The sequence below is a fragment of the Sceloporus occidentalis genome, unplaced genomic scaffold (assembly GCF_023333645.1).
Source record: "Sceloporus occidentalis isolate IW3139 unplaced genomic scaffold, rSceOcc1.0.p SCAF_1, whole genome shotgun sequence".
Taxonomy (NCBI): Eukaryota; Metazoa; Chordata; class Lepidosauria; order Squamata; family Phrynosomatidae; genus Sceloporus; species Sceloporus occidentalis.
The window spans coordinates 16,114,332-16,134,128 of record NW_028316981.1 but is presented as its reverse complement, the minus strand read 5'-3'; the positions used below and the strand labels follow the sequence as shown (position 1 = coordinate 16,134,128).

The 19,797-nt window shown below is 48.0% G+C and overlaps 1 protein-coding gene across 10 annotated transcripts in view; it reads left to right on the top strand.

The window, feature by feature from the left end:
* The window catches only part of PRRC2A (proline rich coiled-coil 2A), a 53,750-nt gene that overhangs the window by 33,014 nt on the left and 939 nt on the right, over window positions 1-19,797 (top strand). For 9 of the 10 annotated variants that reach the window (XM_089514016.1, XM_089514036.1, XM_089514065.1 and 6 more), the window contains 19 exons: window positions 1,402-1,619; window positions 1,978-2,335; window positions 2,495-2,708; window positions 3,144-5,213; window positions 9,055-9,305; window positions 10,024-10,151; window positions 10,251-10,380; window positions 12,602-12,687; window positions 12,848-13,090; window positions 13,423-13,611; window positions 13,726-13,803; window positions 14,943-15,123; window positions 15,219-15,271; window positions 15,466-15,554; window positions 15,684-15,942; window positions 17,647-17,745; window positions 17,839-18,060; window positions 18,141-18,229; window positions 19,206-19,299. In XM_089514016.1, the coding sequence (XP_089370142.1) occupies window positions 1,402-1,619; window positions 1,978-2,335; window positions 2,495-2,708; window positions 3,144-5,213; window positions 9,055-9,305; window positions 10,024-10,151; window positions 10,251-10,380; window positions 12,602-12,687; window positions 12,848-13,090; window positions 13,423-13,611; window positions 13,726-13,803; window positions 14,943-15,123; window positions 15,219-15,271; window positions 15,466-15,554; window positions 15,684-15,942; window positions 17,647-17,745; window positions 17,839-18,060; window positions 18,141-18,229; window positions 19,206-19,299 (5,051 nt within the window). The remainder of the gene's footprint in view (window positions 1-1,401; window positions 1,620-1,977; window positions 2,336-2,494; window positions 2,709-3,143; window positions 5,214-9,054; window positions 9,306-10,023; window positions 10,152-10,250; window positions 10,381-12,601; window positions 12,688-12,847; window positions 13,091-13,422; window positions 13,612-13,725; window positions 13,804-14,942; window positions 15,124-15,218; window positions 15,272-15,465; window positions 15,555-15,683; window positions 15,943-17,646; window positions 17,746-17,838; window positions 18,061-18,140; window positions 18,230-19,205; window positions 19,300-19,797) is intronic. The other variant, XM_089514073.1, reaches the window with a different exon arrangement.

The following is a 19,797-nucleotide window of genomic DNA, read 5'->3' as shown; positions in this document are numbered from 1 at the left end:
GCTCCTGGATAGTAAATTGTGACTTATTTAATCTCATTGATTCAGAGGGCCTGCTCTAGTTGCAAATAGCATTTGCATTTAGGAACCAAACTTTATCCTTTAAAAAAAGGGGGGCAGGGGGACAGGTTTCTTTGATGAACTTACATACATGGATGCCACTTTGTATGTCTTATTGGCTGGTAACCTGTGGTTGAGTATATATGTGTCCTCCATTTTTCAGTTTGGAGTGAAATAGTCATCATTACTAACTACAAGTTTTTATCAAAAAGCTGCTAACTGTTTCATCTTTCTGGTTAGTATACAACTTTAGTTAAAACAATAAAATTACAACACTGCCAGCAGATACAGCAAAATAACCAGTAAAAACACCTTGGCAAATCAGAGCTTGGAAATATTACTGTTTGTACTGTATCTTCCAAATTCCCCATGCTAATATGGCTATAATAGTTGGGGGATTCTGAGAGTTGTATTCCCAAACAGTAATATTTCCATTTTTGGAAAATTAAAAAAGGCTTTGAGCTGGCACCAAAGCAGTTGCAACACCAGCACCAGTCCCACATACATGGGGATGGCATTCAGTCTGTATGGCCCCTGAACTTGCTATAGTTGCCCATTACCCTGAGTTACCTCACATGATATTTGGTGTTTTAGTCTTCAAATAGTGAATTTCCCCTAACAGTTTTGAGAGTTTCTAAAACCAGCAGACATTTAGGTCCATTTAAAGTGATATTCAGTCAGTCATGTTTTCTTAGCAGTACCTTTTCTCAAAAATTGCTGCTGATAATTTTAACAAGTGTTACCATGCAGGAATGGGGAATCGAGGCATATTTTTTCAGGCATTCGCAGAATGGCACCAGCACCATGCAACCCATGTGGCTCACAGGGTGTTCTTAGTTTGAATTAGTGCGGTACTGCAAGGTAAATGAGAAGGAAGGCCTCAGCTGCTGGTGAGAGGAGATACCTGCAAAACTCATTTCACCAAGGCAGAATAGGGTAATGTACAATAAATACACCTAGAAATGCTCATGTGACCACAAAACTTTAAAATGTTGTCATTAAAGGATATTTAAAGGCAATAAAATGCAGTAGAAGAAATTGAAAATGTCCCTGAGAAACAGAAAACATTTGACTTGGTGGTAAAATAATTGCAAAGTTGGTGCTGGGTGACCCTCTTTGGCAAAAGCTTTCCACTAGAAAAGGTTGTTCTACAGGTTGTCCCACAGTACATCAAAATTACTTGAGGTGAGTCTCCCCTGCAGAATTTTTGGCATAGGTGGGCTGGTATAGAAAGAGGCGTTGTTCCATTTATTGAACACTGAAGAGCTACAGAGAGTAACGTGGGGAAGCCATTTGCTGGTTCTCACAGTCTCTGTGTCTTACATATATTGCTGTACCCCACAGTTGAACCACCTCTGACTGCTCCCCCCAAGGAAGTACCAGAAGTGAGGGAAGAGCCACCAGCTGTGCCTGGGCCTGTCCTCCCTGCACCTCCCATCCCAGCCAAGGTGGAGCCTAAGGGGGAGACTGTCCTTCAGGCACGCCAGCCCCCTCCAGCTCAGACTCTCGGATATTCAAAGTACCAGAAGTCATTGCCTCCTCGCTTCCAAAGACAGCAGCAGGTATGGAGCTGTATGCCCTGGACCAGACATATCACTAAAATGGGTTATCCCTTGGGGGCTGCACCTCCCAGAATCCCCAGCATACTTGTTGGGAGGAGTCTGTGAACTGGGTTACCAAAAAGCTCCAGATCAAAAGGTTGCTCTGGAGGAAACATTGCTCGTGGAGGTTCTGTTGCAGTGATGAGTCCTTAGACTAGAGTCTCTGACATCTAATGATGTCCTCGCAGCTAACTGAAGCAACAATTGCATCTCCACCTAATGTGGCTCTCTAGCCCAGGAAGCAGCCTCCTTTGGAGTGGTTGTCTTGCCTTGCTCCTTAAGAGAGAACTCATTCTCCCTTTTCCCCCCCAACTTTCAGGAGCAGTTGTTAAAGCAGCAACAGCAATGGCAGCAGCAGCAACAACACAACCAGGTTCAGCCCCCTTTGGCTTCCTCTGCCCAGCAGCAGCCAACTGGTGCTCCTTTGGCTACAATGGGTGCCTCGGGCAGTGTCCACCCTCAGGCTGGGCCACCAGGGCAGCAGCAACCCCCAGCCCCACCTCCATCACAGCAGGCTCCCCCAAAGGGCATATACCCAGGCTCCATTGGACGGCCTCCACCAATGCCTCAGATGAACTTCGACCCTCGCTGGATGATGATCCCACCTTACATGGACCCCCGCATGATGCAAGGGCGGCCTCCCATGGACTTTTTCCCCCCTGGGGTGCACCCCTCTGGTAAGCTTTTGCTAGAGAAGTCCAGGCTCTACTGCCAATTTAGCAGGCAGAAAGAATAACCACATTTACCTAATTAACTTGAGAGAGTGTGGGCTTAAAAGGTGACCTGCATTATTAGAACTGACATGTCTCTGTATTGGCCTTCCTTCTCCTCATCAGGTCTTCTGCCTCGCGAGCGATCAGACAGTGGGGGCTCCAGCTCAGAGCAATTTGACCGCCACCCCCCCATCCTCCGAGAGCGTGGGACTCCACCTGTTGATCCCAAGATGGCCTGGGCAGGAGACGTCTTTGCCACTGCTCCTTCTAACACAGACTCGCGCCCTCAAGCAGCAGCCCTTCGGCAGCAGCAGGAAGAGGAAGAGAAAGGGTTAAGGTGCAGGATGGGCTCCTCTTTGATTATTTGACACCACGGCAGCATTTCAGGAGTAGACAGCCTAATCACTAGCGGCTAATTGTGTTAACCATTTTGATGAAGTAAGGAAGGATGGGCTCAGATGAGAGCATATGAAAGTTACCATTTGGGCCAATAGTTCCTATAATTCCTCAGCCAATATGGCTGCAAACCACTTTGGCTGGGGTACCACCAACCACTTTGGCTGGGGTGTTCTAGGGGCTCTTTCTCAGGGGTTAGCTGTGCCCCCAAAACTGCAGAGAAGAGAGCCTCTGATTCTTGAATATCAGGGAAATTGATTTTCCAGACAATTGTATCTTAGAGGCTGACTGGGAAGGGATGGAGATCAGGTTGATATTCTTGGGACTACCAGTTGCTGTGACACTCTACAATAAAAGTTACTGCCTTTTGTTTCAGGAGTGAGACACCCCCAGTTCGCCTGCGCGATGCTGTCACTCCCCAGCCTTACATGGGGAACTACCAGGGTTTCTCAGAAAATGGCAGTTCTGCTCCACTACACCGTTTCCCAGTGGATGAGCCACCACGGCCAGGGCCACCCTGGCAAGCCAGCATGGCCTTGACTGCACCAGTAGAGGTGAACAGGAATGGGCGCCCTGAACCCCAAATCCAGCCATTGCGCAAAAGTGAAGAAGAGCCACAGCTGCTGCATCGCGAACCTCAAGAAGAGAATAAAACAGCTGAGCCTCCTGTCATTCGACCAGTGTTAGCCAAGAAGCCTCCTGCTGAGCAGCCTAAAGAGGAGGCTCCAGTCAAAGAGGAGATTCTACGGAGGGTGGAGAAGCCACCACGGCAGCAGCATGAATTCCACAAGCAGCCCCGGCGTGAGTCTAAGACAGAGACGCGCTGGGGGCCCCGTCCTGGCAGCAGCCGGAGGACTGAGGAGATAGCTGGGGAAAAGGCTCCACGGCGAGCTGGGCCCATCAAGAAGTTGCCACCTCCAAAGGAGACGAAGGACGAAAATGAGGAGATTCGTTCTGCAGGGAAGGCCAAGGAGATTGCCGAGCCTGTGAGCAGCAAGCCAGAACCTCCAAAAGAGTCTCCAAAACCAGGCAAAGAGAACAAGGCCAAGCCAGTGTTAAACGGAGGAACAGCTGTGCCGCCCAAAGAGCAGCAGCAGGGCCCATTGTCGCCGAGCCGGCGTCGTCGAGATGGTCCATATGAACGCGGAGGCTACACTGGCCGTGGCCGGGCCAGGGGGCGAGGAGAATATTTCGCCCGAGGGCGAGGCTTTCGGGGAGCATACAGTGGACGTGGCCGGGGTGGCCGGGGAAGAAGCCGGGAGTTCCGCAGCTATCGTGAACCTTTCTACCGGCTGGATGATGGAGTTGGTAAACCCTCCGGGCCGGGCTCCAGCTTCCGCCCGCGCAATACCAGCGAGACACGGAGTGAAGGCTCAGAGTATGAAGAGATCCCCAAAAGGCGACGCCAGCGGGGATCGGAGACAGGAAGTGAGACTCACGAGAGTGCCAGTGATGTAGCCCATTCAGACAAGGAGGTGACCAAAGAACCAGCCCCAAGTCAGCGCAACCGAGGGCCCCCTGTGACAAATGTGTCCACCCATTCTTCCCTGCACCCTGGCTTGCCTCGGTTTGCTGACAAGATGCCCCCACGCCTCTCAGACCCTGGCACCCGTGGTGGGCGTGTCTTCACCCCCCGTGGAGTGCCCTCACGTCGTGGCAGAGGTGGCGGCCGTGCCCCCCCTGGTGGATGGAGCCCCCCATCCAAGCCCCAGCCCAACAAGAAGCCTGAGAAGCAGCAAGAGGCAGTTCTGGAGTCCTCAGTAAAGGAGAAGGCTTTGGCCGGACCTCCAGCAGTGACCCCAGAAGACTCGAGTGGTTTCCAAGGCCCCCCAAAACAACAGCCACTTGGCCCCAACTCAGACCGTGGCTTTGACCGGCCACCCCGGCGACGGCGCCATGGGCGTTCCCAGCAGCAGGATAAGCCACCACGGTTCCGGAGGCTGAAACAGGAGCGTGAGAATGCAGCCCGGCTCAATGGGGAACAGAGGACAGTGCAGCCCTACTCCCCAGCACCTGCTCCGCTGCCAGAAGAATCAGCCAGCCGGCGTGTGGCTGGCACAAAGTCTCCAGATTTGTCCAACCAGAACTCTGACCAGGCCAATGAGGAGTGGGAGACTGCTTCAGAGAGCAGCGACTTCACAGAGCGCAGGGGTGGAGGCGAGAAAGAGCCAGCACCAGGCGGGCCTCCTCCTACCGCTTTCCTGAAAGGGGGCTGTTCTGGGGCACCTTCGGTGGGTGGGCGGCCCTCCAACAATGAGCTCAGCTTAGCCCAGAGGAAGGAAATGTCCAAGCGCAGCTTCTCCAGTCAGCGGCCTGGCATGGACCGGCAGAACCGGCGCTCCAACCCTGGGCCTGGGGGAGGAGGCAGCAAGGCTGGTCGCGGAGGGAGTGGCAGTGGGCGCAGCGGTGGTGACAAGAGGAGCTGGCCCTCTCCCAAGAACCGCAGGCAAGTTCTTGGAAGAGGGAATTGGGGAGGAGAGAGAATGTGCATGTGACTGAGAATGAAAGAGTGAAGAAACAATCTGTTTTTAGGGAGGGAGAAGTAAGACCAAGGGAAGATCATGAGAACCAGGGATAAAGGATTGATCAACAGGAGAGATGGAATCCGATGAGTAGGCAGTAAAACGCTATGACCTTAGAGTCAGCTGAAAAATTTATTTTCTTTTTTCCTTAGATCAGGCTGAGAACTTTTGGATTGCCAAGATGTTCCTGAACTACTATTCTTAACATATCTTACCATTAGCCAAGTGGAACGGCTGATGTAAATTGGAATCTTAACAAAATTTGGAGGGCAGTCCTATTTAATATTTCTATACCACTACTTTTAAAAACAAAAGTGGTATACAGGTAAACAAAGCTCAGTTTATCTTAGTAAACAAAAAATGGCAAGTTGGACTGATAATTTGATATTCTTTGGGGAGGGAAACAGTGAGGAGGTGATCCTAGAGACCTAACTCCTCACTTAGAAACTGTTAGCTGATCAGGACATTTCTAAATAGGTGAGTCTGTGAAATGCCATCCTCAAAGTCAACCCCACATAGAGCACCAAGAGGTCACTATAGTTTCAATGACTGTGGCCAGCCATTGTTAAACCCGTTGTGCAATGGGGAAGAAGTGGAAGATGCTTATCTGATAAGGGAGATAAGGCAAATCCATTTTCAGGGAGGCAGAACAAAATAGATTCTGTCTGAAAAGATTAGATTAGTATATATTAGTTGTGATGGCTGGGCCATGCATCACATGCCAGATTCCAAGGCTTGGAGCACTGACTAGGCTCTGTTCAGCAGCAACTATTCTATGTTTTTGTTTTTCTTGTGGCACAGGTCCCACAATGGCTTATAACACTGATTAAAACAACTAAAAGCTAACATTAAAAACTAAAACTAAAAAGCTACAGTAGTTTGAGACTTGATAGCTTTCCTGCTTTATGTTCTCCTGAGGGTACCTCCTATTCCATTTGGAGCAATGGCCTCTCTGTTTCTCTCTGAGCTGCCTTGATTTCAAGGGGCTTTGAATGAAGTAGCTGATTTGAATAAAGGACCTTAAAGACGGTGCAAAAAAGGTCTCAAAAATTGGGTTACAGCACCCAGGTAGCCCTTTCTGTGCCATAGAGCTCAAAACTTTGCACTACTGTCACCACTCCAAGATGCTTTCATGTTCTTGAACTGACATTCCATGTCAAGCTTGACCGTGTGCACAAGTCATCTCTAACGGGAAGCAGCCGTATCCACTGAACAACTTGTCACTCACACAGTTTGGCCAAAGCAAGAATGGTGCCTCCTATCACCCCATCTGCCTTAATATTTGACCGTCAAGCAGTAGCTTTAAGCACAAGTGAAAACCATTCCCTTGCCTTCCTCCCAGCTCATCTCAAAGGAAATGCGATGAGACATTTGATATATTGTTGTCCAGTATATTCCTCATTTTCTAAAATGATGGCTTTCCTTCTTTGCACCAGGGTGGCGAGGGTTCAGGATGAATTGGTCTCAGGCTTGGTTTTTGTTAGAAGCTGGAGATGTGCTCTCTTGTGCAAGACTGCGCAGCAATAGGAAGCAAGGGGGTCACATTAGTTCTACAGGACTAATGGAGAGCTGTACATGCCCACTGCAAGAAACAAAACAACTTTTTTGCCCTCAAAATCCCCTAAGGGATGTGGGGGGATTTCCTCCCATTTGTGTGTGTGGGGGGGCTTCTTGTACCATTTTAGTCACAAGAGGCCTTTTATAGGAACAGGAAGTGTCCCGGTGTCACTTGTCCACTTCCAGTTGTTGTTGTTGTAATTGTTATCCCACCCATCTTCCAGGGCTGGAACTCAGGGCAGCTTACAACATTTAAAACGCCATACAGTTAAAAACATACAAAAATAGTATATTAAAATAGAATTAAATTACTACAATAATTAAAACAAATTCCATGCTAAAACCAAGTACTTTAAAAAGATTAAAATGCTTAAAATACATAGAAAAGGGGATCTCCTGGAACTATAATTGCTATGGGGACAAGCACTTACTCCCATGCCCTACTGAGTGTGTGTGAGGGTGGGGATATCTTCATGACACCTTCCCCTGGAGGGGCTACAAAAGTGACCCATATAGTCTGGAGGGACATACTTCGCCCACCCTCTGCTCTAGAACAAGGGTGGTAAAAGCCCACCAGATGCTGCAGGGCCACAGTCCTCAACCTTGGCTCTGCTGGCTAAGACTTGCAAGATTTACAGACCAAACACATCTGGAGAAGCTGCGTTTTGCTCTCCTGATCTAGAGCCTTCTGCAAAAGATAGGCACTTAACATGTTAAAATTCTGTTTGAACATCACAATTGAACTGAGTACCAACTCCTTCCATGCGCATCAAAAGCACACAATCTTGGTTGCTCCAAGCTTTCTTCAGTAGCAGGTAACCCTTTTATACTGCAACCTAACTCAGCTAAAATCATTGACAAAATAATTTAAAAGTACATATTGTTTGCAGGTTCCTAAGACTAAGGCCTCTTCTTAAGGGGTATGATGTAACATCAAGTATCTAAGTAAACATCTGCTTGTTGGTATTTTTTGTTGTCCTCAGAGTTAAATAAACAGGGCCTAGTTGTTCACAGCCAATATTCTGTACCAGGACTGGATATAGTTCCAGGCTTCCTCAAGATATCTTTTAGTGCAGAGCACAGACACACTTTGCTTCTATAGCATGGGCTTTATTGGTGGTAAATGATGCAGCAGATGGTACACAGCAGAGAAGCATTCCAGTCCTTTCACTTGATGGGGCCCAGTATTCCCTCACAGCCCATGTCAGAATTGAGCCCCTAAAAAGATAATTCTAACCAATTCATCCCTGACTTGTGATCCGATTCCCCATTGCTAGCTAAATGGGGCCACTGAAGAGAGTGTACCTCCTCGAGGGGTAGGCCGATGGGGATGGACTCCCAATGCTTGTATAGTGCAGAAGCAGAGAAAATCTGTATGCACAAGTGTGACCCATCATCTCCCAGTAGCTGTGAGAACCACGCAGGCAAATTAACAGCTGAGAAAAATTCATCCCCTCAGTCCCTTCCCAGCCTCAAACTGCTAAGCTAATGCAAAAGGCACCCGGCAAAGTCACTAAAGGCTTTATCTGAAAAGCTGGGACCTGGCGTGTTTTGGATTATTTCAGATTTTGGGATATTTCCGTATATACTTGAGGTGGGACTCAAGTGTAAACATGAAATTCATTTATGTTTATATACTTCTTATATACCTAGCTTGAAATGTTTTTTACATAATATTTTTAATAATTATATGAATGAAACCAAATTTGAGTACATTGAATTATTAGAAAGCAAAAGTGTCATTATCTCAGCCACCTGTGAAAAAGGTTTTAGATTTTTGAATTCTGGATAAGGGAGTCTCAACCTGTAATACCTGTTTCAACCTTCCTGTATCACTGGTCTTTGACACCAGTTTGGCCATGATGCTAACCAGACTCCAGAAGTCATCTGGCTAGTGCCAGAGGTCCAGCTCACTACAGCCAGTTTGGATGAATATTTCTCTGGTTCATTCAGCTATGCCATCAAAACATGACTACAGCTTTGCTGCCTGGCTGGGGCACTTGCAGTCCATAAGTGTAATATTTCCTAACTGACTGGAACACCTTGCATTACTAACATAAGAGAAATGTGTATCAACAAAAGTAGCAGGATGGGGGAGCAGAGTCTTGAGAATTAGAGAAGGAAAAGATAGCCTGCTCCCTCCCTTGCAGCAGAAAAGCTCACTTTCCCTTTTGTAATGCTTTCTTTGTTCTCCTCCCGCTTCTCTAGCAGGAACACAGATGACCATTCTCCAGGTCTGAGTCTGCCCCCAGCGCCCACCACAAGTACAGTATATCGCTTGGACCGCGTCATCCATAGTGACCCAGCTGGGATCCAGCAGGCCCTGGCTGAACTGGGAAGTCGCCACACGAAGCCAGCATCCCCTAGCCCAGCCCAGCCACCCTTCCTGGGGTCCGGAGGCAGCAGTTCCTCTGCGCTCCCCTTGGGACGCTTTGAGAGTAGGACCAGCAGCAGCACAGGTAATGCATGGTGCCTTTGGCTAGCAAGCCTGAGGCTCTGGCTTTTCTGGGACCATACAGTCCCAGTTCTCTCTGTGAAACTTGGTCTGGGATGGTAAAAGGATATTTCTCTGGATAGGGAGGAAAGGAAATGGTGATAGGCGTGGTGCGTGGATCTAGCTGGGCCCTCTCCCACCTTGTATGCTACACCCTGCATCATCTGATTTTTGAACTAAGACCCTCTGAACGTCTAGGAAAGAATCCTGCCTGAAATCCTGGAAAACTGCTGCCAGCCAGAGTAGCTAGGATAGATGAATGGTCTGATTCACTATAAGGTGGCATCCTGTGTGCATTTGTTTGTATTGAGAGTATTGTTTGTACTGAGAGTATTGCTCTGTTAACTCTCCAGCTGAACTTGCTACCAATAGATCCTGGAAGACAGTGGTTTGAAGCCAGGGCAGCCGTTTGTCATGCCATGTGACACTAGCTTTTCTAGAAGCAAACAAATTACTCTGAAGGTCATGTTTCTCCAGGGGATGCTTGATCTTGGCTTTGTAGATTGCAAAAATTGTCGTTGAGGGGCGTTGGTGAGGATTGTTCTGCGGCAGTGCTTCTAGTCTCAGACAGATAAAATCTCTGGCCCTCTATCCTAAAGGAGAACCATCTCCTTCGGTTTTCACCTGCTCTCACCCAAACCCCATTTCATTGGAGACCCTATGTGCTGCATTCCCCGTTTCAGACTCTTGCTTTTTGGACAAGAACCAGCTGCTCCACTCCAACAGTGGCCCCCTGAAGGACTCTGGCACACTGAGCAGCTTTCCTACAAAGCGACGGGAACGGCCTCGCAAGCAAGACCTGTTGCAGCAGGTGAGCCCATTTTTTCACAGTTCTTTTGAAGTGGAGTAGAGAATGGTGTTTGGTTCTAGTGCTCAGAGATAAGTATTCCTCCTCCTTTTTCTTTCTCAGGAGTCCCTGGCCTTCCCCAGTGGCACAGGCTTCTCAGCCCCCAAAGAAGAGACCCCAGGGGAGCCTCGAAGTAGAAGTGTCCCAGTGTCTGAGGGGCTCGCCCCACAGATTTGGAACCAGTTGAATTCCAGTGAGTTTGAGGGCAAAGAGGAAGGGGGCATGGACTCAGAAGTTTTGAAAGCTCCACTAGCTTCTTCACCAGGCAAAGGCATTAAAAATCATACAGGAGAAAGAAAAATACGGTGGAAGTTAGTCATAGGGCTGCACTTTGTCAAGGTGCTTTTGTTGTTAAGATGGTACAGAACAGAAAGATATCCATGTAGGCCGAGATCACTCCTCCTTTTTGGTCATGTGGGCTCTAGGAGACAAAGAGGCATAGAAGCAAGGAAAGAAAATTTACATGCCATTAGGAACACAAAAAGAAACTTAGTTTGAGATCCAGTCTGCCTCCGTCCTATGTGAAGCTCCCTCTTGAGGGTTCCCCTGTTGCAAATAAAATGCAGTATTCTCAAATCCAGAAAATATATCCAGAGGTAGCTATTTTGGCCATACAGCAAAGTACAGTAACATCCAAAATCAACATAGCACTGACACCTTTATTGGAACAACCAAAATGCACAAAATACATATTGCATTTTAGCTGCAACAGAGGGGAATCTTAAAAAGGGAACCAAAGGACTGGGACTTAACTCTTTGCAGTTTCCACCTCCCAACAAAAGTACAACGTTTTTAAATTGGAACTACAATTGACATGTTTTACCAAAACAGCACCCAAAAGTTTTCCAAATGCAACTGCACAGAAATGTCTTGAGAAATGCAGTGTTGTCACCCAGAGCCCACATGGCCAAAAGGGAAGCGGGATCTCTGTTGCTGCTTTTAGCTGCCCTCAAGTTGGCTCTGATTCATGGCGACCCTATGAATGAGACATATCCAAGAATCCCTATCCTCCACTGCCTTGCCCAGATCCTGCAAGCCCTTGCCCATAACCCCCCTGTTCAAAGCTATCCATCTAGTCTGTGGTCTTCCTCTCTTTCTTCTACCCTCTATCTTTCCTTGCATTGTTGTTTTTTCTAGCGATCAGTGCTTTCTCATTATGTAGCCAAAGTACTCAACTTGGTCATATTAGCTTCCAATGAGAGCCCTGGTCTGACCTGTTCAAGAACCCATTTATTTGTCATCTTGGCTGTCCACGGTATCCTAAGTAATCTTCTCCAGCACCACATCTTGAATGAGTCTGATTTTCTTTCTGTCTTCTTTCACTGCCCAGCTCTCACATCAGTACATGAGACTACAATGGCCTGAACGATTCTGACTTTAGTGCTCAGTATGTCTTTGTTTGTTAGTATTTTTTCCAGTTCTTTCATAGCTGCCCTTCCCATTCCTAGTCTTATTTCTTGACTGCAGTCTCCATTCTGGTCAGTGTTTGATACTAGATATGGGAATTCTGTAACTATTTCAATTTCCTTGTTTTCTAGATTGAATTTATGTATTTCTTTTGTTGTTATTATTTTAGTTTTCTTTATGTTCAGCATCAGGCCTGCCTTAGCACTTTCATCTTTGAGCTTCCTTATTAACTGTTCCAATTCCTGAATGTCTTCTGCTAGTAGTATATCTTAAGTTGCTTCCTCCTATGTTTTCAGCATATACGTTAAACAAGTAAACAATAGGATGCAGCCTTGCCTGACCCCTTTGCCTATTGGGAGCCACTCTTGTTTCCCCAAATTCTGTTCTCTCGCTGGTCTCTTGTCCTTGATACAGATTCCTCATGAGGACTATCAGATGTAGTGGCACCCCCATGTCTTTGAGGGGCCTCTGCCTACATGGATATCCCTCTGTACTGTCTTAAATGTGAAAACAATAAAAGAACATATTGACAAAATGTAGGTCTGTGTATCTAACTTTTCTTTTCTCCTGTAAGATTTTTTAATACCGTTACCTGATGAAGAGGTAGGTGGCACTTCAAAAGATTGCCTTGTTATTGTGGTTGACCCAGTAAAGGTTTTGTTGCTTTGTGAAATTTGGATGGAAATGTTGAGTCAGTGGTCATGCTATTGAGTAGCTCCTCGTTAATCTTGCAAATGGCCACTTCACTTCAGAGGAAGGGAAGAACACTTGGTGATAATGACAGTGGAGTGGTAAAAGGGAGCAACCCACACTTTCCTTTGATTAGAGAGAGATGGTATCTTCCAAAAGAAACTTCTGCCAAGTTCAGACTAAAATGTAGTTTGCTCTTGGGTTGGAAATTCTTAAGAGGGTGGAGCAAAACTAAGGGCTGGGGCAAGGTGAGGCTTGAGACCACTTGGGAGCACACAGGTGTTCTCATGCTGCCTGTGCTTTTGCTTCTTCATCAGATCCTTCAAGGAAGAGCTATAGGCCTGCCTCAGTGGAGCCCTGGATTGACCCATTGAACGCCTTTGAAGAGGTTGCCAGTACAGAGGTGAGGACGAGGGTTGCTGAATTGCCAAGTGAACTGGAGGTGGGGAAAACGTGTTCTCGAGACTTTTGCTATGGAGAGCACAGCTGGGAAGCCTTTCTGTCTGTGGCTCTTCTTTCTCGCCTTTACCCACTTGGCTGAAACATCTCCACTCCTTCCCCAGATGAGCCTGTCTGACAGTGGTGTGGACCTCAGCAGTGACTCACAGGTCTCCTCAGCCACATGTAGCCAGCGCAGTTCTCCAGATGGGGGCCTGAAGGCCACACCAGATACTGGCACTAAACGCAGTGGAGCCATTGGCACAAGTAACAATGATGCGGCCACAACTGGGCCAGAAGGTACAGAGCCAAAAGAGCAGAGGCGGCGACCACCACCAGCCAGGGACTCCAGTGTGCTCAAGGAGAAGGTACAGAATTCATTCTGAAGGACCAGCAAACCTTCACACTTGACCAGCATTCTCCAGTCTTATGCCCTCCAGATGCCTTGGATTGCAGTTCCCTATACTGGCAAAGGATGATGGAGATTGTCATCCAACACATCCAGAGGGTTGTACATGGTTACCCTTAAATTTGAATGCTGGTGCTGGAGGTCACAGTCCAAGCTGAAAATTGATGTGACCTTCCTGTTGCAGGGGGCCAGGCCTGCTGGGAAATTTTCTTAACTCTCAGGCTGAGAAGTTTGTTCCATGGGTCAAGAAGAACCCCTAAATTTCACCATTCCTCCTCCTCTTCTGAACAGGTGAGCAGTTCCCCTGAGCTACCACCTCGAGACCACCCTCCCCCTGGTGCGATTGGCACCGAGCGTTTCCAGCGAGCAGAGAAGGCAAAAGAGAGTGGTGAGGGGCTGGGTGTCCTGAAGTCAGAGCCAAGCCCCAAGCTGGAGGCCCCAGGGGGCTGTCCGCCCATCCAGTTTGGAGCCAGCGAAAAGGTAAGTGCCAATGCTGCTGGGAATCTTGGCTCTTCTTTTTCTCTAGGATGGTGAACAAAGAACTATGGACTCTAATCGCCCTCTCCCTTGGCTTTTTTTTTTAAACTCCCTCAGGATGCTGACCTTCGTTTTATGGTGAGTGAAGGTCCAAAAGCAGACAAAGAAGAGCTGCACCAGGCACTTGCTGAAGGGGTGAGTAATGTTGCAAGATGTTGGGGGACTCTTCATGTTCTGGGGCCCAACTCAAAGAGCCAAAGTACAGCTGACTGTCCCTTGTCTGGGAGGAGGCAGCACATAGAAAATTTACTGTTTTGAATTGTATGCTGACTGGGGGATTTTGAAGATTGTAATTGAAGAGAGCCAGTGTGATGTGGTGTGAGTGCTGGTCTGACTCTGGAGATCAGTGTTCAATTCCCAGCTCAGCCATGAAATCCTCTGGATGACCTCGGGCTAGTCACATTCTCTCAGCCTCGGGAAGGCAATAGCAAACCTCCTCTGAACAAGTCCTGCCAAGAGAACCCCATGATAGGGTCAGGGCCACCATAAGTCAGAAGCGACTTGAAGGCACACAACAGCAAACAATGGGGGAGGTCCTACCCAGTTCCTGGTGAAGTGTTGGCCTCACCTTCTAACTGTGACGGTGAAAGTAATTCTGTTTGGGGCCAACTGTAGTCACTGACAATGTGATACTCCCCAGCAGCCTCCTGGATTGAGTTAGAAAATCTGGCTCCACTTTGAAAGACACCGGCCAGGGCTGTGAAACAGAGCAGGAGGCAAGTGGCTTCCTCTTTTCAGGTGCATTCTCACTTTTTTCTTTGGCCCATGGGAGCTTAGTCCATAAGGTACATTTTTGAGAATCTTGTGCTCCCCAGCAATCTAAACTGAGAAAATCATGCATGGCTTGACTGCCGCAATATGTGACATGGATCTGCCCCCAAAGGTCTCTCCTTCAGGAACCATTTGCATTCTAAGCCATAATTTCAGAAGGCAGCAAACTGATTCCTCACTGGCACAAAAGACCAGCCTTCATCCTACTGTTCTCCTAAAATGTTTTGAACTACAATTCCCATCAGCCTCTATCAACAGATGCACTATCCAAACACCCAGTGAACAGTAGGGTGATGTAAACTTGTTAAATGGACTGTGTTCTGCCAATTTTGATGTTTTGTTGAAATTTCTTCACTGCACAAAAACGATGTGTGCCTTGCTATCTTTTTGTAAGCTGCCTCAAACAGCATCTTTTTAGTGAGAGGGGATTGGGAGAAGTAGACAGTGCCTGTCTGTCTTTTTCTATCTCTTCACTGTCCTTGGTGTTCTTCTTTTCTCTGCAGCTGACCTCTGCCCCCCGGGAGTGGGAGCTGCTACCCCCTGCTCCTGCCAGCCACAGAACTTCTCCTGAGGTGCTTCCCGGTCGATCCTGTGAACCCCGACCTTTCTCGGTTGCCCCAGCCACAGCTGCCGTCACTGCCTCATGCTTGCACAGCCTCCCACCTGACACATCCGTGTTCTCAGGTAATGAGAGAGATCTGGAGAGGGAAAGCCAGGGTGAGGGAAGTCCCTCTGGTGGCCGTCAGCCAGTGTGGGCCTGACCATGTTTCTCTCTGCAGGTGAGCGAGGCCAGGGCCAGCGACTCTACCCAGAGCTCTTCTATGGGAACCAGGTAACACCCCCCGCGCACCTCCCAACTGACACAAAATGGCTTGGGCAGTTTGTAGGACTGGTGGTTCCATTCCCACCACTTGCCCAGTCCAAGAAGAAAGATGTGTGTTCCTAGGCTGCTCCAAAGAAAGTGCAAAAATTTAGAGGCCTAGTTCTCTTGTGCCCTGATAGCATCTTTAAATCCTGTCCCTATAGGTCCCCAACACTCAGCTGGAGTCGCAGCTTCACGGCACAAATGGGCCCAGCGGTTACCGCCCAAGCACCCCCTCTCTGCACACTTACAGGTACTGGCATGTGGGAGGGGAAAAGAACATTAGAGCGGGATAAGGCTCACTGGGCCTCTTCAGTGTGGTCTATTTGCCCTGTCCTTTGGGACTCCTCAACCCACCTCAATGTGCTTCTTTTTCCATTAGGTCTCAGCACCTGTACCTCCAGCCCAGCCCAGCTCCTGCCTCTCCTGCTCAGACAGCAGCAGGCGCTGTGCTATCCAGCTCAGCCTTGCTCTCAGGCGTGGCTCTGAAGGGGCAGTATGTGGAGATCTCGGCCCTGCAGGCGGCCGAACTTCCCAAACTACCAGCTACAGGCTTGCTGTACCAGGCACCCCCTCCTTCCTTCATCTACAGCTCAGCCTTCTGCGGCAGCCAGCTGGCTCCTGAGCAAACCCTGCTTCAGGTACTGGGGCACAGTGGATTGGATTAGGTGGTGAAGCAAGAGCTCAGTGGTCTTTTGTGTTCTGGAAGGTGGAGAGACCCAGAATTTTGATGTAGAATTACTTCTCTAAGCCACATCAGGAAAGACTATAGTCAGTCATGGTGATGAATCAAGGATCCAACTTTATTGAAAGAAAGAAATGCATTTCTGTCTCTTATCTTGACAGCTCAGAATCTGAATAGAATGGGCGCACTGAGCCAGGAGGTCATACGCTCTAATACACTCTAATATAGGGGCTGTTCACACTACATTATGAAGTGGTTCACACTTGTGCTGGTTTTTCCTGCTCTGAATACATGGGGGGAGGGGCAGGGCAAATCCCCCTTAAGCCGCTTCTTTTGGAAACAGGGACATTCCAAGGGCAGTGTTTGACAAAAAGTTGGATTCTGCACCAGACAGAGCATACTTGGAGGACCGCCTCTCCCCATACAATCCGCCCCGCACACTCAGAACATCTGGAACGAAACTGTTAAGAGGTCCCTAAGTCACATTTTGTGAGGACCTCACAGAGGGCCTTTGCCATCGTCGCCCCCTCCCTTTGGAACAGGCTCCCTGTAGAGCTCCGCTCCTCCGCGTCGTTAGATTCTTTTAAAAAGAATTTAAAAACGCATTTATTTCGGCTAGCATTCCCACCTTAGATAATTTTTTTTTTCCTCTGCCCCTTTGTTTATGACCTCGGACTATTGTAATTTGACCTTCGCATCTCCTGCCCTGATATATGTAACTGTATTGATTCCTGTTCCCTTGTAGTGATGTTTTTAACTTTGTACTGTGATGTTTTAATCTTTTGTAAGCCGCCTTGATCATATCTATGGAAAGGCGGGGTATAAATAAAAATTATTATTATTATTATTATTATTATTATTATTATTATTTTGCTCATGTTGGGCTTATCTTTGACGGAGGGGACATCCACATTGTTCTTTTCCTTGGCTTTGCAGGCCAGGCTGGGCAAATCACTTGTGAGCTTAGACTCTCCACAAGGTCCTTGGGCAGTTGGCTGTGTGGCAGCTGTGCCTTGTTTCACAGCTCCGGAAAGCCTTGCCAGGTTTTTCTGAGTTCTGTGGAACGTTGGCAGGTTTGTCAGGACAGGCTGTGCAGTACGCAAGGGTTGCTGGCACCCAGACCAATGAAAGGCTGGGGTGCTCCTAACAGCTACAGTTGAGAAGCTGCATTCAGATTGAAAATTGCTGCGCTATACAGCCCATTTCTGACTGTATCTACATGAATTACTGTCTGTTAAAAACTAGAAATAATCCAGTTTGACACCACTTTTAACTTACATGGCTCAAGTGCTATGGAATCCTGGGATTTGTAGGTTGTTGTGGCACCAGAGCTCTCTAACAGAGACGGTGAAATATCCCAAAAAACTATAGTTCCCAGAATTCCATAGCATGAAGCCATGACAGTTAAAAGTATTGCCAAATTGGATTATTTCTGCGGTGTGGATGCAGCCTCAGTTCCTGGCCAGAGGATTCTGGAAATCTGAAGTCCAAAATCTTGAAATCTGAAAACCACCCTTTCTTAAACTTCAGTTATAGGCCTTCCTACTAATGATGATTAAAGTATTTGAGCCTAAGTTGGTGACTCCCGCTGTTGCTTTAAGGCACACATGTGGTGGTGGTGGTGGTTACTGTTGTGATTCACTGTTCACCTTTTCTGCAGGTGCGCCAAGAACTCGCTTCTCCGTCAGAGTTCTACCCTGCCACTCTGGGGCAAGGTAGCCAGAGCAATTTTCTGACAGCCACAGGCCCAGCCCAGCAGGTGAGCAAACCTCTGCCTTGGGCAAAACCAGGCTCCCATCTGCCATCTCCTCCACTGCTAGCATGCTTTGTCTGTGTCTCTCTCTTGTCCAAGGTACTTCTGCCAGTGGTGGAACCACCCCAACTCCCATCCGTGGTGAACTTTGGCTCTTTGCAGCAAGCACCCCCAGCTGCCCCTGCAGCACCACCGCCACCTCCTCCCATGCCCCTGGTGCCCATGGCCACCCAGGCCCTACGCCCACCAGGACAGCTGCCTGGGCGCCTCGTGTCTCCAGCTGTGCGAGCATTTCCTCATGGTGCCGTAGGCCGTAGCGAGGTAAGGAAGCCAGAACCTTCCAATGTGTGAGCTGCAGTCTCTTTTTGCCTTCTGGTTCTGATGGTCATTCTCTTCCCTAGCTCCATGCCCTGGAAATGAAGCCACTACAAGACTACAGGAAGCTGAATGGCCTGGGGGCTGCAGGGGCCAGACCCCCTTCAGGGGGCAGGTGAGTGTTCTGTGGGGAAGAGAGAGCTGAAGTCTGCTTTGTGCTTCTAAGACTACCCCTTTCCTCTTCCTCAGTGGCAGACTTCAAAATTATCTCTGCCCTGCTCTCCTAGAGATGATGCCTGGCAAATTCAAAGTGCCTTTGCTGCCAGCCCTACCCCTGAAGTGACTATACATGTACAGGTATTCCACAGGTAAAATAGGGCAGACTCCATTTTGAAATGGATTAAAATAAAGGCCACCACTATCAGATCACCTTGATAGAGAACAGGCCCTGCTGACCAGAACAGCTTGAGCCAGGTAGTATATAGAAAGGCATTTTGCACCTTAGTATTTGTGCTTTTTTGCAGTTTTGAAATACCTTTATTCTTTTAATACCAGATAAGCCAATTTTGATGGTGATGTAGCACTTGTTAAAAATCACATTGATGTGCCTTTAATTCCACCTGCCTGCGAGATTTCATGACCTGAGAAAGGGCAGGATGGGGTAGTCAGTGCATCACACTAGGACTAGAGAAATTGAGTCGAAACTTACTGGGTGATCTTGAGTCAGTCATAGGGTTCAGTTGTTGAGCTTAAAGTGGCAGAGGGAAGATGGGGATCATTCTTGCTACTTGGTTCTTGGGGATGCGAGAAGTTCAGTACTAAATAAAAATTGGGGTTCTTTTCATAAAGGGATTTCGGAATATTCTAGCAGTTGGAGCAATTTGGTGATAGTGCCTTCGTTGTTCAGAAACGGGAGAACATTTATAAAGGCTGGTACAGAAATCTTTTTAATTAACAGCAAACCTGTTTCTTTACAAGTTTGTTATGGAAGGAAAAGTAGGATCCAGTCCTCTGAAAAATGTCTCTGTTGCATTTTCTCCCTGGGAATGTAACCCAGCAGGGAAGGCTGTCCCCTGAGAATAGGAAGGGAGAGAAGATGGACACTCACTTTGGGCTTTTTCGTCATAGTTAAGACTTGTTCTTACTCACAGGCCTTTCTCTGGAGGCTTCAATGCCAGGCTGAAATCCCCTGGGTCTGGGTATGGTGGCATCTTCCGTGCCCAGCGCTTTGAGGTCTACCAGCAGGTGAGAGTGCTATGAGGAGGCTCTTCCTCTGTGTCAGGTTTCAAAATTGTTTGTTTGTTTGTTTGTTTGTGGTATTTATACTCCCCCTTCAGCCCTAATGGCTATCGGAGCGGCTTACAATAATTATTTTTAATTAGACGGTTCCCTGCCCTCAGGCTTACAATCTAAAAGACACGACACAAAAGGAAAAGGGAATGGTGGCGGGAAAGGGGATGAGGTCCAGTGGTTCCCTCTGAGGCCTGGACCATGGCAGATGGACTGGAGGGAGGGCTCTTATTCTTCAGGCTAGCCCTGATGGAGCTGGACCTGCCTCGTCACTCCCTTGCAGGACAGAGCATGACAGTTATCATGGAGGGAGGGCTCTTCTTCTTCAGGAGGTTGGTTGGTTGGTTGGTTGGTTGGTTGGTTGGTTGGTTGGTTGGTTGGTTGGTTGGTTGGTTGGTTGGTAGATAGTGCTATCATAGCTTTTTTTAACCCTTGGGTCTTCTTGAAGCAATT